The sequence below is a fragment of the Ailuropoda melanoleuca genome, chromosome 1, assembly GCF_002007445.2.
Source record: "Ailuropoda melanoleuca isolate Jingjing chromosome 1, ASM200744v2, whole genome shotgun sequence".
NCBI lineage: Eukaryota > Metazoa > Chordata > Mammalia > Carnivora > Ursidae > Ailuropoda > Ailuropoda melanoleuca.
The window spans coordinates 198,303,587-198,330,908 of NC_048218.1; the positions used below are offsets into that span (position 1 = coordinate 198,303,587).

General features: G+C 51.9%; 1 protein-coding gene across 2 annotated transcripts; it reads right to left on the reverse strand.

Annotated features, from left to right (window-relative positions):
* On the reverse strand, window positions 1–27,322 carry KLRG2 (killer cell lectin like receptor G2). 2 transcript variants are annotated; one of them, XM_034637857.1, is made up of 8 exons: window positions 27,099–27,322; window positions 26,410–26,525; window positions 25,056–25,136; window positions 12,895–13,927; window positions 7,577–7,678; window positions 6,817–6,962; window positions 949–1,052; window positions 1–438 (listed from the first exon to the last, which is right to left on the reverse strand). In XM_034637857.1, the coding sequence occupies exons 4-8, from the start codon at window positions 13,649–13,651 to the stop codon at window positions 318–320; spliced, it is 1,230 nt and encodes a 409-aa protein (XP_034493748.1). In that variant the 5' UTR covers window positions 13,652–13,927; window positions 25,056–25,136; window positions 26,410–26,525; window positions 27,099–27,322; the 3' UTR covers window positions 1–317. The 2 variants fall into 2 exon arrangements, with proteins under 2 accessions (XP_034493748.1, XP_034493743.1); XM_034637852.1 differs by lacking the exon at window positions 27,099–27,322 and having other exon boundaries at window positions 25,056–27,092.

Genomic DNA, 27,322 nt, shown 5'->3' on the forward strand with positions numbered 1-27,322 from the left:
GATGGGAAATGGCCATTTTAATGAGGGAGAAAACTAGATTCAAAAATGCTAAAAAAAAAAACCACCCCAAGGTAACCAAACAAATCCATTTCAGAAGCTGGACGGTCAGCCCAGGGCCGCAGAAATCCTCCTTTCCCTTGGACGTGATCTGCCTGAGCCGGAAGTCCAGGCCCCAGTAGGCTCAGAAAGGGTCCCTTGAGCACAGAGCAGGGAGACCTGGAAGTCTTGGTCCAGGGAAGAGGCTACCCCAGCTAGCAACCTAGCTTCCCCTGGGGGGGCTGCATGCCCCCCAAGTCTCAGGACGGGCAGAACCCAAGTCACTTGGTCCCCTTGGCACAGACCCATGGTCTTGGAGAGGCACAGTCCAAAGCCACCAGCTTGCCTCCCTCCAGGCCCCCGCACTTGAGATCTGGCTGGTCCTCCTCTTCCTCTGGGAGTCTGGGGAGGGTGACAAGAAGGGACAGAGCTCAGGATGACGGCCCCTGCTGGCCTGTGTGCCTGCTGCCGCTGCATGGGTACGTTGATCACTGCGCAGTGCCAGGGGAGTCTGGAAAGGGCCCTGGGGTGGGAGTCATGAGGATGCCCCATAGCTCAAGAGAACCACCCGAACCCCTCTGGGCAGCACCCCTTTCCTACAGAACAGGGTGAGGATCCGGCCTGGGTGAATGCTCTGGGGGCCCAAACAAGGGATGGAGTGACCAGGACTAAATGAAACTAAGGCTCCCAGCCAGCTAGGTGAGGAGGGTAAGGTGTCTCCCAAGAGGTAACCGAGGCTGTGGTGGGACAGGGGGCTGAATCTGGGAACAGACAGATGGAGGATCCAGATCAACAATGGGGGAGGTGTCAGCAGAGGGGAAGGCCCCAACCCCTCTTTGGCATCTGCTGTGATGTCATTCTGGTCATACCGGGGACAGAGAGGCCACCCACCCAGGCCCAATGGTCACTTACAGCTGGGGCGATAGTGGGGCCCCGTCGATCCAGTGCCAGCCCTGGGGGCCTCGCCGGGCCCCCACCCACGAGTACTTGGTGACTGGGTATCTGCTCAGGAAGTCCTGAAGGAGGAAAGCAGCCGGTCACCCCTCTGCCAACACTAGTAAGGCTCACCTGGGGCTTCTGTGGCCCTCTCCCCCGCTTCCTCCAGCAAGTTCCCAGCTCGCCAAGAGAACGGGCCCAGCTCAACCCAGCTCTCCCCAAACACCAGGAATTGGGAAGTTGTACTGGATGCTTGCTGGTTGCCAGACACTGGGGACCGGAAATGGGGGGGATCCCATCTTAGCCTCAAGGGGAGAGAGCATGTTAATGCTGGTCCCCACCAGGCAGCGCGAGATGGGCACTGAGGGGACAGAGAAGAGGGGAGAAAGCACATCCAGCACAAGAATGCAGACACAGAAGGAACGACTACACCGCATGTATGTTAGAGAGCTTTAGAGATGACCTTCCTCTTCAATATTTGTCCTTGACGTCATCTTGTTTTCAGCAACAAATTAAAGGAAAAAATGGTATTTAAAAATGTTTAAGGCGGAAAAAGATGTTTTAATGTTGTAAGTCCAGGCATGAGGCCGCGAAGCTGGCATGGTTCCAGAACCTCATTTGCTGCCAGGTCACACGAACGGTCCCATCCTTCCTACCACTCCGATGAGTGATTCCACCTTGGAGAATAAATCCCAGAACATAAGGGGGAGAAAATGAACTTACCCAAAGATAACACAGTGTTACTTAGAAAGAAGGAATGGAAAGCACCCAATGCTCAGTAATCAGGAAATCACTGGGCGCTACAGGACAGCAACACGATGGAAAATTACAGTGCTGTTCAAGGTGCCAAGGACGCAGCAAATTAACTATGAAATCACGCTGAGTGAAGGGAAGCCCACCGCACCAGGAAGTACCGTTGCTCACAGCATCCAGAAGCCTCTATTCATGAGTGAAAATTAGAAGGAGACAGTCCTATGTGAGTTTAATGTATGTCCAGCTGTTCCCTAGAAAGCTTGTTGAAGTTGAGAAAGCCCAAACATCCATATTTAACCCCGGTTGTTAGAAAGTAAGCACGAGAGTAAGGACCGTCCCCCCGGTTCCACTCCTAGTGGTCCCTCGGTCTCAGGGTGAAGGTCACTTCCAGTAGGGACACCGGGCCGACCCCCTCCAAGGTGAGCTCCCGCCCGCGTGCTGCCATAACCGTACTCAGGGGCTTGTTGCGCTCCCATCTGGGACCGGGACCGTGACCGTGCTGAGGGCCGTGAGCGCCCCGCACACAGCAAGCCAGCGCCACGGTCCCACCTGCCTGCGCTCGTGGCCGGGACGCAGCCAGGGCCACGGTAACACACGTGCCATGGGGCCAACCACGTGCCGCTCCCCTCGAGGAGGCACCAGCCGGCGGGCCGCTGAGACGGAAGCCGGAAGCCACCTCCGGGCTGAGGGTTGCTAACCTTTCTGCTGCTGAACCCCCGAAGGTCAGACTGCGTCCGAAACGAGAGGTGAGAGCAGGGAAGGCACACCCACGGGCGCAACTTGGCTGCACCCCAGGCTGGGGCCCGCCAGCAGGGCTGGGCAGGGAGTGCGGAGAGGAGCCCGGGGACAGCTATGAGGGGGGTCAGAGGACAGAGCAGCTCTGGGCAGTGGCTGCAGCAGAGGGGGGGCTCCTGCTGGCTGGCACCCTCCTCCAGGGAGCCCTCAGCCGCCGGTTTGGGAAGGCACACCAGGGCCGGGACAGCCCCTATTCAAATTCTGGTTCTGTGGGACCTTAGGCAAGGACCCGACCTTTCAGAGCTTCAGTAGGGCCCTCTAAAACAGGGGCACGTTCGTAAGGAGGCCCGAGAGGATCTGTATAAAGCCAAGGGCATACGATGCATGCTCACTACATGAGAAATCTCCGGTCTGGGCCAGGTGCTGAGCAAACCACACAGGGGACCTCATCTGATGTTCCCAGCATTGCCAAGAGGCTCCTGCCCTCAGTCTTGGCCCCAGGCCAACTGGCTCTCCCTTGCTTCCACCTCCCAGCCTCCCGCGACAGGAGGCATGGCCTGTCCCTGCCCACTCACTCCTTTCCACCCTTCCTTCCTCGGGGACTGCATTCACTTGTTCTCACCACTAGCAAAAATTATGGTGTGGGAAAAGCATCATCCAGAGACGTAAATTCCAGAAACCTGTGAATCATTTATCGTTCAAAAAACTGCTCTGTGATGATGCCACTGATGGCCCGGGGCCCCGCAGCCTTCTGCAGGTGCTTCTCCAACTTTGCCGCCGATGTTGGGGCACATGGGAATGGGATCCCAAGCAGCATGTACTTGAAATCCTGTATTTGGCATCTTAAAATGGAGATAAATTACCTGCTCTGCCCTCAAACATTTCTTTTTTAAAAGTTGTGGTAAAATACTTATCATGGAATTTAGCATTTTCACCATTTTTAAGTGTCCAGGTTGGTGGCATTATGGTCATTTACACTGTTGTGAGACCATCGCCTCCGTCCACCCCCAGAATCTTTCCATCTTCCTCGGGGGAAGCTCGGTGGGCATTCGATACCTCCCACTCCGACCCCCCGCCTCACTCTGCTTTCTGCCTTCGTACATTTCCGCTTTAATATTCAAATGCTCCAATTAGTTAATTGTCTTAATCCTATGGGGTGTATTTCTTCATGTATTTTTCGCCTTTCTGTGGTCAGCGTGTGTGGCTTATAGTTTGTGTGTGTACTTCGTATTCCCTGTACCCTAGGAAACAGCCGTGCTGAAACAATGGCACAGACAGCGCTTACATTTGCTCCCTTTCTCGAACCGTGAGCAAAGCCTGCTCTTGGGGAGGATGAGGCCTGCTTCTTGGAGGGCCATGCGCACCACTGGGACCACAGGTATGACCCTGGGTGTGTGTGTCCCAGCTCCTGGAGCCTGGCCTCTGCCCGCTGCCTCTGCCAGTCTGTCCTCAGTTGCTCCCCTCCCCCGCCCCAGTGCCTCCCAGAGTGTCTGGCCCTCGTCCAGAGCTCGGAAGGATTCCAGAGCTCCACAGTCATCATATTCCAGAAGTTAACTGCCTGGGACCCAAATCCTTGCCTTGGTCTTTTTGCAAGGAGCTTACCCAGACTTTTCTGTATACTTATGTTTCAAATAATTGATCCTGTATGCTTAGTTTTAAGAGAATTCTTTATCTCAAGCTTGCGATTTGGATGGTGTAAGCCCATCTCCCCCTTGAAGGAAGCACCATCCACAGGCAGGTTTTTGCTCGGAGGGCTGAGGTCATCCTGAACTGAACCCGTGTACCCAGAGGCTGGAGGGCAGAGGCAGGCTTCCTGAGGACACTTGCTGGGCTCAGTGGGTCCCTGGCAGGCTCGGCCCCCTCCCCAGCTCCATTATTTGGGGCTTATTTGACAAACACAGAACTCCGGGCCTGACCCAGGCCCCTGGCAAAACCTTTATATGATCTCCTTCATAGGCCACAGTCCCTCTGGCATTTCCTCCCAATTATACATAGCACACATTATTTGCAGAACATTTAGGAAATTTTAAAAAAATTAAAACTTTAAAGAAGAAGAAAAAAAATCATTCATACTCTTGCCCCCAGTGGTAACCACGATTAGAACAATTAGTATACATATTTCCTTTCTGTGTTTTTTCTTTGCATATCTATTTTTACCATACTGAGATCCCAGATTTGGTGTTTTTCAATATACATTGTAGCTTTTTCATTTCCCCATGTTTTTTGAAACATAAGTGTTATTCCTAGTGATAAAATAACCCACGGTAAAGCATTTTCTCCAGCACAGTTTTATATCCACCTCCAGGGAATTTTCTGAGAGAGAAAGAGAAAGGCAGGGACCCCCTTCCCTGTTGTACAGCGCAGAATAGCTTTGGGGTCAGGACTGGGCAGGAACAGTCCAAGAAAACAAAATGTCATATATGAGAAATCGTAAGTAAAATATTAACAAGTCAAATCCAGAAGTCCTTGGGGAAGAAAAAATCAAGGCTAAGTAAACTATCATGGGAGGCCTAGAATATTTAAAAAAATAAATAAATAAAAATCAGTGTCGTTCACACAAAAAGAGATTCAGGGAATAAACAAAAAGATATCATCTCAATAGACACACAAAAAAGCATCCAATGCAACTAAACTCATTCATGTTTAAAACTCTTAATAAAATAGGAACAGAAAGGAATTTCCTGAACTGATAACAGAAGGGGAAAATAAAAGACAAGAATGGAAGATGGTAGCTAGGAGACCTCTCAATAGAACTTGGGTAGCTCGACAACTGTAAGCGGCTGAGCAGACCCAAGAAAACTCTGTGGTTTTTCAAGGAAAAGGTCAAGTGAGAGGAAGCCGAGAAAGATACCATTTTGAATTGAGAAGCCCCCAAATGCTCAAATATTAGAGGCAACAGGTCCCTCTGGAGGCCAAGATACAGGAAAAGGGTCCTGGAAAGGAAGTTCTGGTTAAAAGTCTATGATCCAGCCATTGCACTACTGGGTATTTACCCCAAAGATACAGATGTAGTGAAGAGAAGGGCCATATTGCACCCCAATGTTCATAGCAGCATTGTCCACTATAGCTAAATCGTGGAAGGAGCCAAGATGCCCTTCAACAGATGACTGGATTAAGAAGATGTGGTCCATATATACAATGGAATATTACTCAGCTATCAAAAAGAACGATTTCTCAACATTTGCTGCAACATGGACGGCACTGGAGGAGATAATGCTAAGTGAAATAAGTCAAGCAGAGAAAGACAATTATCATATGATTTCTCTCATCTATGGAACATAAGAACTAGGATGATCGGTAGGGGAAGAAAGGGATAAAGAAAAGGGGGGTAATCAGAAGGGGGAATGAAGCATGAGAGACTATGGACTCTGAGAAACAAACTGAGGGCTTCAGAGGGGAGGGGGGTGGGGGAATGGGATAGGCTGGTGATGGGTAGTAAGGAGGGCACGTATTGCATGGTGCACTGGGTGTTATACGCAACTAATGAATCATCGAACTTCATCAGAAACCAGGGATGTACTGTATGGTGACTAACATAATATAATAAAAAAATATTATTATTAAAAAAAAAAGTCTATGTAAAAGAAGCAGTGACGGCCTCTCTCCTACCCTTTTCCCAGGAAATGTACTCCGTATGTGCTCCACCAAGAAAATGCTATAAACCAAGAAAAAGTCTTGAGATCTAGGAAGTGGGGATCCCGCATAGGAAAGAGGCAAAAGCACACCAAAGGATGGAGACGAGATCCCAAGCCAACAGCTGTGTAGGAGGCCTAGTTAGCAACCAGTCCTGACTGGAGCGAGAACAAAGCACTCCAGGGGGGGTTGTCTGGCTATCTCCCTGACTGTTTGCATGGGTTTTTTGGTTATCTTTAGGTCGATGCTGCCTGGTCCACCTTGACCTTCAGATCACATCCTCCTGTCACACACCCTGAGTGCTGGGCACCTTCCCTCCACAGGACAGATCAACACAGTAATTAAACACCTACTTCTGTGGTTCCTTGATGAACGTCTGCCACACTCGCTGCTGTTAGCCATGTGAAGGTGGAGGCTGGGTGTTCTGGCTCATCCTTGAATCCCCAGTGTAGGCGCTTGCTAAATACTTACGAAATCACTGACGGAAGGCGCGCTCACTGTTCACTGCTTGGCCACAGGCTGGAGGGGAGCAACCTGCCCCCGTCTCCCCAGCTCTGCCTCTACTTCTTAGAACGAAGAGTAAGTTGAAGACCAGGGGCCCTGCTGTCTGGTCCTCCTGCATGTCACGCTATTTCCCCAGGCGTGGTGATCTTCCCTGTAATGCAGAGTTGGACTAGATCTTTGCTAGGAATCTGTGATCTGTATTGATAGCTACATCCTCACCTGGGTGTGGCTCAGCAGCGGAAGGGTGGCCTGGTGAGCCGAGCAGAAAGCCTGGCTGGCCTCCCAGGCCTGAGCTTCGGCAGAGAGATAGTAGCAGCGCTCCTCGGACCACATCCAGCCCTGGGGGCATGGCCGGCACCTGGTCCCTGCAAGCACAGAGACCACTGTAAAGAGCTGAATGTGTGCATGTTAAAAAAATCAAAATCTAGGGCGCCTGGCTGGCTCAGTTGGTTAAGCATCTGCCTTCGGCTTGGGTCAGGATCCCAGGGTCCTGGGATCGAGCCCCTCCTCGGGCTCCCTGCTCAGTGGGCAGTCTGCTTCTCTCTCTTCTGCTTCTCCTGCTTGTGCTCTCTCTCTGGTTCTCTCTCTCTCAAATAAATAAAAATCTTTTAAAAAATGAATAAATAAATAAAAAATCAAAATCTAGCCACCGTTTTGAGTGAGGGGGGAAGTCTGGAGCATGGAACTGGTAAGCCTTAGGACGGCAAGCAGGGTGGGCAGGGCCCCCGGTAGGCTGTAGAGTTTGTGTAGTGCACAGAGCCCCCCAACTGGGGGCTGTCGCCCCCCCTGCTTGTTAGAGCACAGGCTGTGTCCAGTGAGAGGCAGGAGCTCTTTGTCCCTCTCTGTGGTCAACAAGCCCCGTGTCTTCACGCGACATCTGCCGGTAGGGATGTCTTTTTCTAATTCTCACAGAGCTCCTATCAGGACTAGACGCTGGTGGTGGACAGAGGAAGAGAGGGGACCAGGAGGAGGCACGTACCTGCTCTAGAAGCCAGAGCCACGATGGCGACTGCGGACACGGCCAGAAACACAGCCATGACTGCCAGGGCCCAACGCAGGGACTTCATGTACATAGGCAGCCCTGGGGGAGGGGACAACCAGGAGAGACGGGTTAGAAGGAGCCAATCCAAACCACACCCAACTCAGAACCACACTGACTCATGCATCAGCACCCCACCCCCTTGGCGCAAGACACCACAAAAACCCACTCAATTTAGGTTAGAACTTCCTATTTGGGAGAAAAATGCTAGAAGATTCTCTGCTTCTTAAATAACTAGAAGACCTTAGAGTCTGTTCAAGAAAGAGAACAAATGACTGGCTGACAATCACTTGCTGAGCACCGAATGTGCATGAGACACAGGGCACAAATACCACCAAAAGAACAGGACAAGACCTCCGCGCTCACGGAGCTAACGGTGCCGGGAGCTACGACTCCACAAACAAGACGGGGATGCGGGTTCCATTTACACTTCGACAGACCTGGGTTCAAGTCTGCACTCCACGGGCCCCCCACACGTTTTTGGTCTTTTCCCATTTTGACAGCGAAATCACCTGCCTCTTCTATCTCTCCAGGTCCCTGGAGGCCACTAGGGAAGCATCGTGCGGGCGTGCTTTGCAGGCGGGAGAGCAGGAGACAGATGTGAGCGGCCGGCAGCTTGAGCCCCCGGGGGACCCGGGGCTGCAGAGGGGAAAGGAACTCCGGAGACAGAGCTGGGCAGGGGAAAGGCGGCGGCAGAGGCTCAGAGAGAGAATACGTTCGAATGTCAGCTGCTGCCCTGGTGGCGGAGTGACCAGGGAGGCCAGAGGGGAAAATGGGGAGAAGAAAACGCAGTAAGTGGTTAATCACAGCCATCACAGTTGTCAGCAGCTTTCCACCCGGAAACATCTCAAGTAACCAAGCACTCCTGAACGTGATCTCTGCTCGAACACAGAAGCATGAAAGTTAAAGCAAAGAGGCCTCTCTTTAAATGCGGGTTGAACTTAAACTTCCCAGGGGCGCCTGGGTGGCTCAGTGGGTTAAGCGTCTGCCTTCAGCTCCGCTCATGATCTCGGGGTCCTGGGATCGAGCCCTGCATCAGGTTCCCTGCCTCAACGGGGGGGGGGGGGGGGGCGTGTTTCNGCTTAACCGCTGTGCCACCCAGGCGCCCCTAAACAAAACTTTTTTAAAAATTATAAAAATAAACTTCCCAGACACTTGGCTGCCAGGGGCTGGAGGACCTGCCCCCATCTCGGGGTTGAGGGTTGGGAATGCCATATATCCAGCGTCAGGTCCCCAAGAACTCAATCACCCCATTTTTTTGCCAAAACCTGAAACAGCAGAGGTTAATTCTCCAGCAAATATTTTATTATTTTGAAAAGACTAATTCCGTTTTTAAAACCACATGCATATTCGTATATGCCTCCATATGAATATACACAAAGAAAGTTGGGACACATTTCCAAGGTTTTTCATAAAACATGTTTTCAATCATAATTCAACTTTAAAAGCACTTTTGAAGTCCTTGATTTCCCATTTCCATTAGAAAAAAACACTTGCTTCAAAGACTGAAAAGGGAAGTGTGTTACACCGATATATATATACGAAGAGTCACATTCCATCTGTGACCTTTTTGCAGTTTGGTATTATTATTATTATTACATAATCTGCTTCTTAAAGGGATCTGACCCAAATTTTCATCAACTGATAAATGGATAAACAAAATGTAGTCTAACCATACAGCAGACTATTCAGCCAGAAAAGGGAGGAAGTGCTGGTGTGTGTTGGTCTGTGGCTGAACACGGAGAACCTTACGCTGCCAAGCAGGAGAAGCCTGTCCCAGAAGGACGCGTATTATGAGCCCATTTATGAAATGTCCGGAACAGGCAAACCCCAGGGACAGAAAGTGGAGCAGTGGCGGCCTGGGAGAGGCTTCGGTGGGCGGCGGGGGGGGGTCGATAGCTAAAAGATACAGCGTTTTCTTTTTAGGGTGTTGAAAATATGCTAAAACCAACCGTGGTGATGGTTGTGCGCCTCTGGGAATGTACTAAAGACCACTGGATTGTAGGCTTGACGTGGGCGGATTGTCCGGGTGTGCAAATTATAACTCGATGAAGCATTTGCCAAAAAAAAAAAATGATCTGAAAATGCTTGGAATAAAAGATACATATAAATTGTGAGTCTTAAAATAAAAACAGGGGCGCCTGGGTGGCGTAGCGGTTAAGCGTCTGCCTTCGGCTCAGGGCGTGATCCCGGCATTATGGGATCGAGCCCCACGTCAGGCTCCTCCGCTATGAGCCTGCTTCTTCCTCTCCCACTCCCCCTGCTTGTGTTCCCTCTCTCTCTGGCTGTCTCTATCTCTGTCAAATAAATAAATAAAGTCTTTAAAAAAAAATAAATAAAATAAAATAAAAACAGCACTAAAAAGCCTGGAGAAGAAAAGGAAAATCTACCAATCACCTTGGTCAATGTAACTACCATGACTGCACGCTGGACTCAGCTCTGGCCTTCCAGAAAAGAATGCATAAAAGAAGTTCAGCAGGTTACACAGTCCCACACACCTTCCACTCATGGCTGCTGCATGGCTGACCTTGGGAATGTCCCCCCACAGAACCAGCATCCTCCCAAACTTCCAGACAGAGACAGTCCCGCCTACCCCCTTTCCAAAGCAATTCCTTTTTAAAAAATTTTTTTCAAAGATTTTATTTATTTATTTGAGAGAGAGACAGAATGAGAAGCAGACTCCCCGCTGAGTAGGGAGTCCGATGTGGGGCTCGATCCCAGAACCCTGGGATCATGACCTGAGCCAAAGGCAGACGCTTAACCAACTGAGCCACCCAGGTGCCCCCCCAAAGCAATTCCCAATTACACAGGTAACCCAAAACATTCTCCTTACAGAAAAATGAAAATACACATAAAGCTAAAGTCCCTTCTGTACCTGTCCTCTCCCCACTTCAATTCTGGACCCCCTTAAATTGAATTCTCTCCATGTCTGCAAATGCACCGAGTCCCACATGGCAATAATAACACACGTTCCCTTTCTCTCCAGCACCTTCCCTCCGGCCCCACTCTAGCTTCTACCCCATTTCCTTTCCCAATCTTGGAATGACACCTCTGATGTCAACCGTCTGTTTACTCTCCAACTGCCAGTCCATCTTACTTTGCCACGTTTCCTACCCACAGCTGAAACACTATCTGCTTCTCCCTAGTCAGATCTGGTGGCCCAGGGTGGAATCAGGTTTTATGGGACTTAAAGGTTATTCAATTTGGCAGGGAATCCTAAAAAAAAAAAAAAAAAAAAAGGAAAACTTCCAAATACAAAGCTCGGCATAGGACTGACTCAGAGGGCTTGTGCCAACGAGGGTCTGCTTTTGTGTCATTTTTTCGAGTAAAGCTCTTACAAATGCCTCGGCTCTTCCAGCTGGGCCTGACTGTGCTGGGCATCACCGTTCAGGGCCCCATTTCCTCCAGGCACCCAGTGCTGAGTACGTTCTTCCTGCCCATCCCACCAAAATTCTAACTACCTCTCTAGTTGCTAGGCCACACCGACCTTCTCCAAAAGACACCTCCTCCCCCAGCCTCTGTTCTCACTCTCAGCTCCAGAGTCCTCCCTGCCCAGATCCCTCCTGGCTCCATCCCTGGCTGACCTGTACTTACACTTTTTTTAGTCCTAGACTCTTTAATTAATCTGACAAAAACGTGTAAACTCATTGTGGTAGAGAGAATAATGTGCCCCCTCTTCCCCAGAAGACACCCATATCTTAATCCCTGGAACCTGTGAATAAATTAGGTTACATGACAAAGGGCACTTAAGGTTTTGGTTGGAATTAAGGTTGCTTATCAGTTGACTTTAAGAGGAGGAGATTTTCCTGGATTTTCTGGGTAGGCCCAACGTAAACACAAGGGTCCTTAGAAACAAGACAGGGCAGGACAGGAGAGTCAGAGAGGGCAGCAGAAGGAATCAGCTGAACATTGCTTGCTGGCTCTGAGTCTTCTGAGGGGCATGAACTAAAGAATGCAGCATCCTCCAGCTACAAAAGGCAAGGGAACAGAATATCCCCTAGAGCCCCCAGGAAGGAGCACAGTGCTGCTGACAACTTGGCTTTAGGCCAGTGGGCCCATACCAGACTTCTGACCCACAGAACTGTAAGATTAAAAATGTGTGTTGTTTTAAACCACTAAGGTTTGGCAATTAGTTATGGCAGCGATAGAAATACATCTTCAGGGCGCCTGGGTGGCTCAGTGGGTTAAGCAGCCGGACTCTTGATTTTGGCTCAGGTTGTGATCTCAAGGTTGTGAGATCAAGCCCGGTGTGGGGCTCCACACTGCGCTTGGAGCCTGCTTAAGATTCTCTCTCCCTCTCCTTCCGCCCTCCACCCCGGTCTAAAAAAGACCCAAGAACAAAAACAAGACAATATACCATCACTTGGGAAATGTGCTCACAACAAACTCTGCAAAAGCTGGAGTGATTTGTGTCCAAGGCTTACTCCAGGAAGCTTTCCCATGCCCCCAAGCTCACCAAACACTCCCTCCTGGCTCCTTGTCCAGTATTGTTTATATCTTTTCCAGGCTCTCTCTCGTTCTCTCTCTCTCTCTCTTTTTTTTTTTTGTAAGAGAGAGAAGGGGGGGGCAGAGGGAGAGGGGGAAAGAATCCTAAGCAGGCTCCACACCCAGCACAGAGCTGGGGAGGGGCTCCATCTCACCACCCTGAGATCATGACCTGAGCTGAAATCAAGGGTCAGAAGCATAGCCTACTGAGCCACCCAGGCGCCCCTCCAGCCTCCTTCTTTTCCGCTGACAAGCACCCCGCCCCTCAAACGGACCCCACTCCCCCCACACACTGCCCCCAGCAGTCCGGACCCTAGTCCCCACGCAGTAGCTGCTGAATGGAGGAGTATTTGGGGCCAAATGCTCCTCAGCATAGGTGGAGGGTAAGAGGGAGCCGGGGTCGGGAGACCCGGTTGCCGCCCGGGCTGCCACCACCGTCAGGTGACCCTGGAGGTGACCTCCTCTCCTGGAAGTCCTCCCTCCTCTACTTCCCAACGATGCCGCGCACACGAAGAGGGAACGTGAAGATCCTCGCGGTGGGGAGGCGTAGTAGCGGTGGAAATAAGAGGTTTTATTCTTTCACCGCAAACAAACACAGTACAATTACCTATGCCAGGCCGGACAGGCCAGGTGAGGCCGGGGCAGCGGGGCGGTCGTCCAGGTCCCCTCGGTCCTCCGCCCCAGTGGCCCGGCGCTGGGCGGCTGTGGGGGGCGCTCAGGCTGCGTCGCCCCCTCCCCGGACGTGCGGGCTCCCGGCGCTGGCGCGCGCTTACCTATGAACTTTACGGCCCGGGGCAGCTTCTCGTCGCCGCCCGTCTCGGCGCGGTGCAGCAGCGCGGCGTCCTCCTTCTTCTCCAGCTCCAGCTCCCTGCAGCGGCCGAGGCACGTGGGGGAGCCCGGGGGCTCCGAGCGCCCGTCGGCGGGGCTCGCCCGTCCCTCGGCGTCGAGGCCGTGCTCCGGCCGGGCTGGAGTCCGCGGCAGGAGCGGGTGGGCGGGCAAGGCGTGGCGGGAGAAGGCCGGGGACTCTGGCACCGGCACGGTGAGGAAGCGCGGCGACGGCGCCGGCGAGGGCGCGCGGCTGCCGCCCGCCACGCCCACGGACTTCACGCGCACGTCCACCTGCAGTTCCACCGGGGCCCAGGTGCCCTGCTGCGGCTCCCCTGGCACCGGCTCGGCTCCCGGCGACACGCCCGCCCGGGGCTGCTCGGCCGCGACGGGGCCGGGCGACGGCGGCTCGGAGCCGGCCGACGCCTGGCGGCGGAAGGCGCCGTAGCCCAAGCTGGGGGGCGGGAGCCGCAGGAGCGCCGGGCGAGGCGGGGGCAGCTTTTTCCCGCCGGAGAGGTCCTGGCCCGCGCCCGCCGCCTCCTTTACGGCGCGGGCCAGACTCGGGCTGCTCTCGGAACTCTCGAGCCGTCGCTCCTCTGCGCGGGCCTGCGGCTGCTCCAGTCCCGCGACCTGGCTCCCCAAGGGCTCCATTGGGAACTCGACCCCGGGTTGGTCTCCTCCGGACGCCGCTTGGGCCCACTCCATCCGGTGAAGGAAGCAACCGAGAGATGCGGGGCGAGCGCACCTGGGTCCAGGTATGGAGTCAGCTTCACCTCCCGGGTCGGGATTGGTCCAGCCTCGTCGCTGAAATTTTTCAGGCCACGCCCCTCTCCCCCGCGACCACCCGAAGGACCCCTCTGGGATTGGCTGTGTCTGGGATTTGTTGGCCACGCCCCTTTGGGCTACCCCGCCCCCTTCACAGGGCTGCAGGAAGGGAGAGGAGCAGAGGGCCTATCCGCGGGGTTACCGAGAAAGACATATCTGGAAGTAGAGAAAGAAAGGAGAACCCAGAGCCTCGCCTCTTTCCTCTTCTTTGTCCCCAGTCCCACGGTCCTCTGCCATTGCGCTGATTTTGAGGGTTACAGTTTGGGCTGAGAGCGGTTGGCCAAATCTATAAGAGATCCTGGGACCTCAAAAAAAATCAGCGGGGCCAAAAAAAATTGGGCGGCCTGAGGAAAAGTAGCAGAGCTCGTTGTCCTGGCAGTGTAGTGGGGGAAGGGGCACCACACCTAAGAGGACTTCCCTACAGCAGAAGTCCCAGGGACAGCTACTCTGGAGGCATGACTCATACTACCCTAACTCATTAAAAACTGAGGGTTGAATAAGCATGAACATGTATTTTCACAGGGAGAGGAGCCTGGCCCCCCAGTCAGCTTGGTGTGGTGCAGTACAGGGTTCCCAAACCTGGCTAGTGATCGGAATACCATTTAAAAGTATACATATTCCTGGCTGGGCTTCAACCCGGACTTACTGCATCTCATAAGGGGAGGAGCCCAATGGTATTTTTAACAAGTGCCCCAAGGTAGGATTGGCAGATGACATAGAAGCCATTCTGTTAAATCTGAATTTCAGAAAAACAGGAGATAGTTTTTTAATATTGGTATATCCCAAGCACTGTGTGTACTTATATTTAAAAATTATTCATTATCTGAAATTAAAATTTAATCTGCCACCTATATATTTTTTTAATATTTATTTGAGGGGGGGAGGGGCAGAGGGGGAGAGAGAGAGAAGCAAACTCCCTGCTGAGTGCAGAGCCCAAGGATGCGGGGTCCACCTCATGACCCTGAGTAGAATTTAAGAGCTGGAAGCTTAATTGACTGAGCCAACCAAGTGCCCCTGCCACCTATATATTCTTTTAAAGATTTTCTCTGAGAGACAGAGAGCAAGCACATGAACGGGGGAGGGCAAAGAGAGACGGAGAAGCAAACTCCCCACTGAGCAGGGGGTGCGAGGAGGGGCTCGATCCCAAGACCCTGGGATCATGACCTGAGCTGAAGGCAGCTGCTTAACTGACTGAGCCACCTATATTTTTATTTACTAAATCTGGCAACCACACCCCAGGGACTTCTATTGGATTAGTTTTAGGAGCAGCATTTGTTAAAAACCAGGTGCTTGTTAGTCCTAGGGGAGAGGGAAGGAAGGAGGGTGTGGAGGAGGAATGCTAGGAAGGGATGGCCCCCGAAGACAAATAATTGAGAAAAGAAGTCCAGTGGAAAGAAAGCACTATATGAAAATATGTTGTTTAATCCCTTCAAAAATCTGGACTATATATTGAATGTGGGGACATACCCATGCATGAAAGTCCATTTTAAAAAGGTGTGAAATGAGGGGCACCTGGGTGGCTCAGTCATTAAGCATCTGCCTTCGGCTCAGGTCATGATCCCAGGGTCCTGGGATCGAGCCCCGCATTGGGCTCCCTGCACAGCGAGCCTGCTTCTCCCTCTCCCACTCCCCCTGCTGGTGTTCCCTCTCTTGCTGTCTCTCTCTCTGTCCAATAAATAAATAAAATCTTTAAAAAATTTTTTAAGAAGTGTGAACTGATATGCACCAAAGTGATAATAATAGTGGATTCTGCTGTAGATTGTTTGGGGGGTGGGCAGGGGAGACAGTCTAGGAGACTTTAATCTTATCCATAATGTTTCCACTCTCTAGAAAGAGAATGCATTTATATATATTCTTAAATAAAAATCCATTTTTAAAAAGATGGCATATTGTAAGATTTTTTTAGACCTGATAAAGATTACTATAAAAATTAAAATAATTCACAAGTATATAAAGTATATAATATAAAGGAAAGGTCTCTACCCTCCCTTTGACCTCTCAGAGGTAGCCACGGTCCCTGCTGAGAGTAGTTGCTTGTCTATTTCCTGTGTGACCTGGAGCTAAGAAAGGAGCACCCTGACTTGCTTTCCTGCTTCCATATCTTCTCCTGGGATATGAGTATCAAACAGTTTATAACATCAAGGATCTCTAACCTTCCAGAAGTTTGGGCCCAGAGAGGGTCAGAGAGGAAAACACAATGGGCTTAACATTTTGACTTGCTCCTAAGACTTTGTGGGGGATACCCCAAGGCCTGGCTCCCCTGGCCACAGCCCACCGAACTGGGCTGGGCTCCTGACTCAGGGGTGCCCAAGGACGTCTAAATTCCATCTTGAATTTGAACGTGGTTGGCACTGGCATCAACCAGGCCCAGAAGTGGAGCCAACAGCGGCAGCAAGAGGCCAGAGCAGAACCACAGTGGACTCGAAATGGGGCCCTGGCCAGTCCCTCCAACCTGCTTTTTGGATTCTGTCCCCTCTTGGTGTGCAGTCACACTTCGATTTCACAGACACTGAGCAGGGTCCCTGGCCTGTGGGTACACAGCTCTGGCACATTCTGGGGTGCTGGCACCGTGATGATCTCCTCCCCATTAATCTCTCCCTTTCTACTGGTTCTTTCCCATCATCAGTAAACACGAGCAGGTTGTAAAAGCCTCCTTGGCATCTCCTCCTCCAGCTAACACTGATTTCTTCCTTGTACCACCAACCTACTTGAACACTCACTTTCTCCCTTCCGTCATATCCTAAGCCGTCCTTGTACCACTGCAGTGTTTCTCACCCCGGCTAGTTTGCCAACATTTTCCCTGTCAAGGACAGCACACGTCACCAAATCAGCAGATTTCTGCAGTGCTTGCTTTATCTCGAAGAAGCCACGCATCTGTGGCTCTCCTCACACTGCACTCGGCTGGTTTTCCATCTGCTCCCAAAGGCTTCTCACTCTCCACCAGGTCACTGACTCTCCAGCTGTCCCTCTAGCCCAGATCTTTCTCTGGACCTGGACCATAGCAGTTATGCTATGGGTTGAATTTTGTCTCTCCACCCTGCCCTGCTCCAAATTCATATGTTCAGGTCTTAATCCCCCAAGCCTCAGAAAGCAACCTTGTTTGGAATTAGGGCGGTGACTGATGAGGTCATCCCGGAGTGGGCTGGTTCCATAATCCAACATGACTGGTGTCCTTATAAAAAGGGGATATTTGGACACAAACACACATACAAGGAGAACACTGTGTGGACATGAAGGCGGAGATCAGGAGGATGTACCTACCAGCCAGGCAAGGCCAAAGATTGCTGGCAAACCACCCAAGATAGCAGACAGGCCCAGGGCAGATTCTCTTCCCACAGACCTCAGAGGGAATCATCCCCGAGGACACCTTGACCTTGGACTTCCTGTCTCCAGAGCTGGGAGATAATACATTTCTGTTGTTTAAGTGGCTTGGTGTGTGCTACCTTGTCACCGCAGGCGGCCACAGCAAACAAGTCACCTGTCCAAATGGCTTCCTGCCCTGGCAACAGCTCTCTGGACAGATGCAGGTGGTCTCTGTGCTGCCTGCCCCACCCCCGCCCTCACCCTTCACCGTGGCTGACACAGCTGGGCCAATCAGATTCTCCCTGGCAGGGATTCTGGCACCTGATCTGAGAGTTCCAGGGTGGGGAGGCATCCCAACTCCAACAGGGCAGCTCCCTGGAGAGAAGACCCACAAACCCCTCTTCGGGTCCCTGGCGTTTCCCTGGTTTCAGCCCTTCCTGAAGCTTGCTTGTCCATGTGTGTGGATTTCATGAGACCCCGCAGTATCTCTCCCCTACCTCCCTTTTTTTTTTTTACCTCAAGTTAGGATATGATTTACAACTCTGACTGCAAGTGGCGGAAAACCCAAGTTCCACCACCGGCTGCCTTGGGCTCAGTGGAGCTCCCTTCAGGTCAGGGCCAGGCTCTGGAGCCATCTCCATTGTGCCTTCCATGGCAGAGCCACGGGGGCTCTGTGGTCAGAAGGCCACTGACAACTCGTGTGGTAGGAGCCCCTAAGGCAGGTGAATGCTCCAGCTGTTTCAAGGGGGTTCAGATCCTGGCTGCCCCCAGAGAAGAACCACTATCTGCTTCCATCCTTCCATCCTTCTCTCTCACTTTAAAAATCCTTATTTTTTTTCTGCTTACAATAGCCATAAATGCTTGTGACACGAAATTTAAATAGTACGGAAATGCATGCTATAGAAAGTGATTTCATGCCCCAGACATCCCCATTATTAACTTTTCAATGTAGAGTCTTCTCGACTTTCTTCTATGCCTATCTTACCTGTATTGTTATTATGTGTACCATATTTTATTTCTAAAACTTTACTCATATGAAATCCATACCCCTACATCATTTATTTAAGCAGTCTCCTGCTGGCAGACATTCGGACAGGCAGTCCTGTTTCCGCAAAATCGCTGCAAAAGCCCCAGTTATAATTCAGTGCCATCCTTGTGCCTTGCTTTTAAAAATCCAACCGATGACATCTTCAGAATAGCTTCATCGAACTGGGACTGCTGGGCCAAAGCATGGTCACAATTTCACATTCAATGGGCAGTGTCAAAATCCCCAAATTCTCCGGGAGAAGCTGAAGGAACCACGGATGAGGGGCTGCTCCCCACAGCACCCTGGCACTGGATGTTATCGATTTTCTTAGTCTTTACCAATCCGATGGGTGAAAATACACGATTTCGACTTGCATTTCCTTAGTTATGAATGAAGTTGAACACATCTCCGTTTGTGAACTGTGTTACCAGGAAGTGTCTTTACCCGTCTCAAGGGCTGTGTGAAGTGCCACTGAGACTGCCTCTGGGGCCAGTTCCAGATCCTGGGTGGCTTCCAGAGAGTGGCTCAGCAGGCACCCTTGTCCCTCCGTCCTGCCCCCACACCATGGAGTTCACTGGTCCAGGGAGAGTGATGGTATCAGACTGGTCTGAACAGACCCAGGAGTTACAAAAGCATGAACGAGAGCATGGCTGGTTTCTCCTAGGGAGGAAGCAAACCCTCCCCCGCCCCCCAGGCTCTAGGCTGATGTCCCCTCTGGCATCCTGAGCCCTTCTAGGGCTCCTGGACACACAGATGAGAGGAGGAGGGGTAGTTTCTGCATGGTCGGCTCCCTGGCACGGCCCATCCTCGGCTCACATTCCACCTGCTCAGAGGCTCAGAGGCCCTCTCACATCCCCCCCTCCCCCCGGGATCCCCTGCCCCTCACCTGGGGACTGTCTTCATAGCACTCCAGCCCTCTCTTTGGTTAACAAGTTCACCTACTGGTTTGATTGTTTAATGTTTGTCTCTGACCTTCATTGCTTCAAATCATTGCTGTGTTCCCAGAACAGTATCTGGCGTGTTGGTCTCGGGGTCTTGGCTGAAGTCGCCCCCAGTGGCTTAGTGAATATTTATAAAATAAAGACTGCTGAACGGGCATTGTGTAGGGGGCTTGGCGTATCTCGCTCATTTATTCTTTTTCTCCCCCATTTGTGACACACTTTAAACATTAAGAAAAAATGGAAAGAATAAACAGCGAACACTTGAACACTTTCCTCCTCACTTCAGCAGTCAGCATTTCACCAGGTTTGCTCTGTCTTTGTCTCCACGCAAACACACTTTTGGTTGCTGAGCCATCTCAGTGCGCTGCAGACCTTAGGAAACTTTGCCCTCAAATACTTCAGCACCCATTTCCAAAGAACTCATGTTGCCCTAAATAAGGACAATACCATTCTCAAACCAGCAAACAATTACTCCATACCAGATGGTACTAAAGAGATCCTACTTGAATTTCCCCAACTTTTTTCAAACCAGCATGCAATCAAGTTTGTATGTGTCATTCAGCTGTTGCGTCTGTTTACTTTGTCATAACTGTGAAGAAGGCGCTAGAATTCCTATTGTAGGGGTGAGGAAACAGAGTCAGAGAGCTTGAGGAGCTTGCCCGGATGCTGTCACGCATCTCTAACTCCCACACTCATCTTTTCTCCCCCTTTCCTGCCTCTGGCTCCCCTAGTCCCTCCCTCTTCAGTCCCAGCCTCTAGCTGATCTGGTCCATGCAAGTCATGAGCGGGGCTGAGGTCGAGGTGCTGACCCAGCTACTCAGCAGGTTAGGCCTAGCTTTCAAGTTCCTCCAGCCACACACCCACTCCGCACCCCTGGCCTTGTCTCTGTTGTTCTCTGAGACCTCAGCCAACAATTAGGAGTGACAGGCAGTCCTGCTCCTGCCTCATTTGGTGGACGACCCACCCGCAGAAGCCTGGACAGAGGAGAGACTAACACGGCCCCAGTGCAGGACCAAGAGGTGGCTTCCAGTCAGGTATGGGGCTACAGCCGCCACAGGGATTGAGAAAACCTCCCACCTGGAGGCACGCAAGCTCACCCAAGGAGACTTCAAGAAGGCAGGCAAACATCTCCCTGAGTCATCAGCAGCTTGCCTTCTGCAAGTCGAAACAGAGATCTTCTCTTGCTGGGAGCCCCACCCCTCGAACTGTTCCTGTGGAGAGCAGTGCATGCATGCTGGATCACGAGCAACGTGTGTGTGTGTGTGTGTGTGTGTGTTGTGTGAACAGACAGCCCCAGCTTAGTAACGTCTGGGGCAGAACTAGCTCTCCTGTGGATAGCTGATCTCTGTGCATTTGGGGCTCAGCACTTGAAACAACCTGGATGGGGGCAGGTGTAAGCACCAGGAGACCAGGGGACAGTGGACAAGGGAGGCAGGGGACAGGAGACTCAGAGAAGCACAACCATCACCTCGCACCACAAGTGCGTAAGAGAGTCCATCAGGCTGAAGGGAGACCCCCATCACCGGAGTCTGAGAGCAGTAAATGACCAGGAGCTCCTTGGTGAGGGGGCCCCCAAATTTGGCCTAGTGGGTCTCCAGCCTGCTGACTACAGACCTTGGGATTTTTTAGCCTCTATCATTGGGTGAGCTACTTCTTTATAAGATTATGTAATATTTATCATTCCTTTTAATATATACAAGGGATTGACTCACCCAATTAGAGAGGCTGAGAAATTCCAAGATATCTCTTATTGATTCTATTTCTCTGAAGAACCCTGACTACCACAACCTTAGTGTGTGAGGGTCACAGACTCCCCCTCCTCGCTGTCCTTCCCACACGCAGCATGCAGAGCCAACCTCCACACACACGGTTCGTGCCCTCCCCAGTGGGAGGCCCCCACTGCCTCCCTGCCCTTCGGGAGCAGGTCTCTGGCACTGTGGGAACACCAGTCCCCACCCAGCATCCTCCATCCTCGGGCTGTTCTTTGGATTCAAACCAGAGTCCTCCTCTATCCCAAATCTCCTGTGTTATGATTATTTTATAAGCCTAGGCTTTTAAAAATAAAACACTCAACTCTCCTTTGGGGCTAGGAACCCTATCATTTTCAGGACAAAAAGTCCAACTGTCCCGTGAAGAGGAAGAAGCAGAAAATCCCTCTTTTTTGGTAATGAGTCAGGAGGAGAGTAAGATGGCTAACTGGGAATCAGAATGTTCCTACCCACCAGCTTTGTTCCCTTACCGTGGTCAGGAGCAGGCGTGACGAGGTGCTCCGCTCCAGGGGGTTCAATCCTCACGCACGTTAGAGTCTAGGTGAGTGGTTCCCCTGGGCTAAGCAGTTCACAGTCCGCGCTGTTGGTGCGCACCCTGGCCAAGGGCCCTCTGCTGGACCCTGTGCCCCGGGCCCCAGCAGGTGACTCACTACAGGGAGATGAGGGGCGTCTTTCTGCAGGACCCCGACTACCCACTCCAGGCTGGACTGTGCAGAGCTCAGTGAGGCCAAAGAACCTGACTTGATTAACCCCACTTGATTCTGGTTACATCTGGATCTAAAAGATGGGTCCTCCCAGGGAAGCCGGGCCGCTCAATGTCAGGCTAGGGAGCAGCGCTGGAGCCAAAGGGTGGCTCTGGGCTGCTCGGGATGAAAGACCAGACACAAGGCCTTAGCAGCCCCATCGCCAACTGGGGGTCAGTCTCCCCTGACTGTCTTGGGCCCTAAAATGGCTTGATCCGAACTGAACTGAGCTGGCTGCTCTGCCTGTCCAAGGCATGGGGTCACCTGTCTGAGGCGTGGGGCTGCCTCTCTGAAGCATGGAGTTCCCTGCCCTCCTAGGCCCTGGTCCTTCTCAATCCTGTTCTGCTTCTATGATGACTCCCTCTCACCTGCCTCTAACTGTCCCCCCAACCCCCTCTGCTCACCTCAGATAGGTGGGCCTGCTTCCTGAGACCTGTCTCAGCATTCAGAAGGGCCTCGAACATTTGAGGACTTGTCCATGTGAGAGAAAGGAGGGTCCTGCATGAACACTGTGACTCCCCAGGGACACTCTCTCCCTTCTCAAGGGAACAGCCCCAGAATTCAGGGATTCTCCATAAGCTGCCCCCCCGCCCGTCACGGTCACTCCTCCCTGCCAGTCCTGATGCCAGCATACCTCATGGCCAGATTGTCCCTCAAGCCTTAATCCAAACCATGTGTCCCTTTTCTCTACAGCCTCAGGAGTAGGACCCCACTTCTCACCCACAGACCCAGCCATGCCTCAGGGTCCACAATGACTCAAGACTGGCAGGAGCAGAGAAGCCCACAGCTGGGACATTGCTTGACCATGGACGTTTGTGCCAACCTCTCCTGGACCTGTTGGGACGACGCTCAAGGTGTAGACTCTTCCCATCTGACCAGAGATGGCCCAGAAAGAGCCTGAAATCCTCTCACTGCCCCAAAAGTGGGAGCTTTTAGGACCTTCAGTGGCCTAGATTAACAACACAGGTAATGACCGTGGCATTTAAGGGAGACCAGGAGCACCGGACAGGAAGACGCACTAATGCTAACACGGCTGCGTAAGGCCTGGCCGGGGAGGGGGTGTCGTTAGGCTGCACTCTTGGTGCTGTTGTGCAAATGCTTTCCAAGCAGCAAGAATATTTGGGCAGACGCTGTACAGTCCTGCATGGTAACGAGCATGATGGCCAGGCTGTCGAATACAAGGAGAGGAAGGCCAGAGAGAGATGGTCAGAGCACACGGTAAGGTGGAGATCTTCCCGGGGCCCTGTACATATGTGTCAAAATGACCCAAGCTTTCTCGAAGACATTAAAGAGAAAATGCAAGCAAGTCGAGAGAAAGAAGCTTCTCTCCCCAAAGTAAAAGCCAGATCCCTCGGTTAGTGAAGAAGTGACGTCTGATGGGGAGGCTACTGATCTCTGGCTGTGAAGGAAATCAACTAAAGAAAACAGTTTAAACAGTTTGCTGAAATATCCTATTTCTGTAAAAGTTGATACCTGGTTGCCCTTTTTGTAATCCAGACAGAACTTTCCCTACTACGTACCATGAATATTATCCATTATATATAACATCCATATATATGTAATAGGGTAGAGTGGTGGAGGAGGGTCAGACAAATGGGAGCATGACTGAGGGAGAGAGAGTGTATACTGCATGAGTTTCTGTCCTAATTATAAACATGTGAATCCTTTGGCCAAGTAGAAGTCATCTGCCACTCAAATCTAGCTGACACGAACAAAAACCCTCCACGGAGTCAAACTTCTGGGGGGAAGGACCTTACATCCCTAACAATCTTGGGACCAAGTCCATGGGCTCCATCAAGGTCCCTGCTTCTCCATAAAGGAACAGACACTTCTACTAGTGGGGACCCATCAGAGGCCCCAAGACACAAGGGACCACATCATATGCTAATTCGTGGCCCTAAGAACCGAGCCCACACATTCCAAATTATAAGTCCATATATATAACCTTGACAGGAAATCAAGGTCCAAACCAGGAGATGGACCATGGTCAAGTTTAAAGGTCTTGCTCCCTTTGCTAACAATTCTAAATTTCATGATGGACTTCTACACGTTAGAAGAAAACTGAATTTACTGTTTTACCATAAAGATGTGCGAGGGGATGAGAGTTCCTTAGGTCAGTAGTTCTTAACTGGTTTGTAAATAAGTTCCTTTGAGAGTGCAACAAAGGCTGGGAATCTTCTCCCCTCTGTAGTAAAATACACATATCTTGCCATTTTCAGCTTTAGGGGCTCGCAGATTCATAGGCCACCGACGAACAACAATGCAAGGATGTCGGGTCTACAGGTTGAAGCTCTAGCCAGTGCCTTATCGAGCCCACCGCATCAGTGCTCACAAAGCGCTCACAGGCCATTGGTGGCGGGCTCTTCCCCACCTGCCTCATCAGAGCCCCAAACTGGGATTACGGGTGACTTTGTATGTGACAGATTTAAATAACTCAAATGCCATGCCTCAGCATGACAGCCCCTCTGGCCACAGTGCTGGAGAATCAAACACGGATGGGCAGCCAGAATTAGGACATTTCTGCAAGCAAAACCCATCAACTAAAACAAGCATTTAAGTTATCGTTAACCTTAAGGAGACCTTCACAACGATGATTAAGAAAACTTAACGATTTGACAAGCCAAAGGCCCAACATGCTGCAGGGTCCATGACGGCTCAGGCAGGCCAGGTCCGCTAGGCCTCCTAGAGACATACATTTCTCTGGCTACTGAGGCAGCCCATGGCCTATTCTGGTTACTGAAATCTCTCTCTCCCTCGTGGTCTGGCTTGTCTGGCTTGAAGATTTTACTGTTTACCTGGGGATAAAAACACAATCCTGATACAAACCTGATGCAGAAAGAAAAGCTTTCTTGCAGCTTCTACGAGGTGAATGTCCCCTTCCTCCCACATCCCTTTTCCTGTCACCATGGCAGTGGGTAGAAGATGAGGGCTTTCCTGCCATCTTGTTTGGGGTTCTTAATGGGATCAGTTGAATGCGTCCTCCCAAATTCATATGTTAAAATCCCAACCCCCAGCACCTCAGAATGTGACCTTCTTTGGAGATGTCATTAGTCAAGGTGAGGCTCTAGGGGGCCCCTAATCCAGTATATCTGAGTAATTACGAAAAGGGGAGAACTGGACACGCGTCCTGGGAGAATGCCATGTGAACATAAAGGCAGATGAGTGTAATATATCTTACAAGCCTAAACCCGCCAGAGATCTCCAGCAAAGCCCTGGAAGCTGGGAGAGAGGCCAGGAGCAGGCTCTCCCTGAGAGCCCTCAGAAGGGGCCAGTCCTGGTGACTGGTTGATCTTGGACTTCTCGTCTCCAGACCTGTAAGACAGTGCATTTCTGCGGTCCAGGCCACCGACGCGGTAGTACTTTCTTACAGCAGCCTGAGGAAATGCATATGTTTCCCTGGTCCTCTGGTAGGCCAGGAGGAAACACCTCACCCATTTCCAGCATCAAAGAGTGCTTAACCACTCAGATTTTAGAGACCAGATGGAAGAAACATAAACTCACCTTCGGGCCCTCCTTAATCTTTGTCCACTGGGATGATACTGACCTTTCAGTCTAGAAGTGTGTCTTTGCACCTAAAGGATTCTGGGAACAAGAGAAATGAGGGTAGGCTGTTCACAGCTTGGCTTAAGGAACCAGGCCAGAGTCAACAGAACAGTGCAAATACATGTTTTCTGGCTGAAAAACCTTATAATCAAACGCCAGGCTTCTACACGAGCACTGACATTGGCCCCCAGCAGTGCCCCGATGGAGACTACAAACACCAGAAAAGGTGGGGCCCTCCGGCTAACACGCTGTGTACCTCCAAGGGAGTTTCTATTTGTGGGAGAAGTGAGGTGACTGTGGCCCACAGAAACCAAAGAATCCTGGGCTGGGGCTCCATACAGGAGCCTTTTCTTCAAAGGCAGTCACCTAACTCCCCAAGGGCTACAGCCTGCCCTTCTCCGTGCCTGAGAAGGAAAAGGGGGCTGCTGTGGGCAGGCTCCTGGGAGAGCAGGTGAATCTGAAGAAGGCTCCCCTTCCTCCTGGCAGACACAGCCCTTGCCAGGCTTATGACTTTGTGATCAGGTAAGGGCTGAGTTCCAGATCCCAGTGCCCAGTGGCTACCCCTCCACTTCCACCAGGTGCCCTTGTGCAGTGAGTAACTTGCACGAACATACACGGCAGCTCTGATTGCTCTCTCTGTCCTCAGGGCTTCTCTAAAGGCACTTATTTCATACAGGTGGGGGATTTGTCCTGTTGCTCAAGAATGGCAACGAAGGTCTAAAGCTGTGGATAAGAGGTGCTAAATACCCCATATTCTAAATCCAAGGAACCCTAGCAGCCCAACCAAGCTTATGTACAGGGCTCAGTGAGTGGTGCCTATTGAGAACTTTCTTTCCCTCGCAATATAAGATCATGCAGGGAAGGAGGACATCAGCCTTTGGGAGTATAGTGCTTGTAGAGAGAAGCTACTCACTTAAAGGGGGTGGGTGCTTTTGTAACAGCCTGCCAACCGGTCTTAAGGGTTACCTTCCTTCAAGCTTATGCACTCCTTGCTTGCTGACCTAAGTCCCTTGGTCTGTAGCAGAAATAACTTTCTTGGAGATTTGCAGACCACTGGCCTTGGGGGGTGAAGGGGCGGACTTTGCTAGAAGATCAGATCAGCTGCCGGATGCCAGCAAGTCTGTTCAGGATCATGCCGACAACAGGACTAAGCACCAGGACACCTGCTTCTCCAGCATGCAGACCCTTCTCTACCCTCCCCCTTTCCCTTCCCCTCTAAAACCCTCTGACTTCGCCTGGACGGAGAAGATGGTCTTTGCGACGTGAGTCCACCCACTTCCCAGTTGCCGGCTTACTGAACAAAGCAACCAACCTTTCCTTTCCCACCATCAATTGTCTCGCGAGTATTGCTTTTCCAGCAGCGAGCAGCCCAACCTGAGTTCGGACCCGGTGCTGTGTCCGGTAACACTTTCCCTCCACGAAGCCAACCTAGCGGATGCAAGGAAACTCCTAGTAAAGTTTCGGGGGTGTCTGCAAATAGGCGCCGGGAGTCTGGTCCCCACCTGGATGCGTGCTGCGCTGTGCCTGTTCCTGGGCTCTGTGCTGCAGCAGGTGGGGGGAAGGGGCGGTAGGTGGCTCTCCCGGAGGCCGGTTCAAGAACCTAGGAGTTCCGTCCTCCCCTGTCCTGTCTTCTGGAGGTGGCGCTTCGGGAGGCCAGGCCTGTTCTGAGCTGTGGAGCTCCCTCCGGTACCCCTGTCTCGCTGAACACCTTTCCCCGCTCCCGACAGAGTGGGCTTTCCTAAGCCAGCCCTCCTTGCAGACAGGTCTTCCGCCCAGTGGCGGCTCTCAGAGCTAAGCTCACGGGCGCCGCGGGCCTCTCCTTTGAAGACCAGGGCACTGCGCACACGAGGCCTCCCTCAGAGATGGCCCAGGCCCGCCTTCCTCTGCGGAAGGGGCCCTGGGCTGCGGGGTGCAGGCGAGCTAAGGGCCACCCATCAGCCTCCCCTGCACAGGGCCTGGGAGTTAGATCCAGTCCCCACCCCAAAGCGTTCCTGCACTAACCAGAACGTTCCAAACTTGTAACGGCGGCGGCTTCACGTCTGAACGCAGCAGTATATCCTGCTGTCACTAGATGGCGACCCTGCGTAAAGGTAACGCGGAACGTAGCTACTCGGCGGTCGCCGCCAGGATGCCTGAGGCGGAAAGGCAACGCCGGGAGCCTTCCCGGAGGCGGGGTCCGTGGCGGAACCGACCGGGCGCGGGGCGCGACGCCACGGCGGAGGACG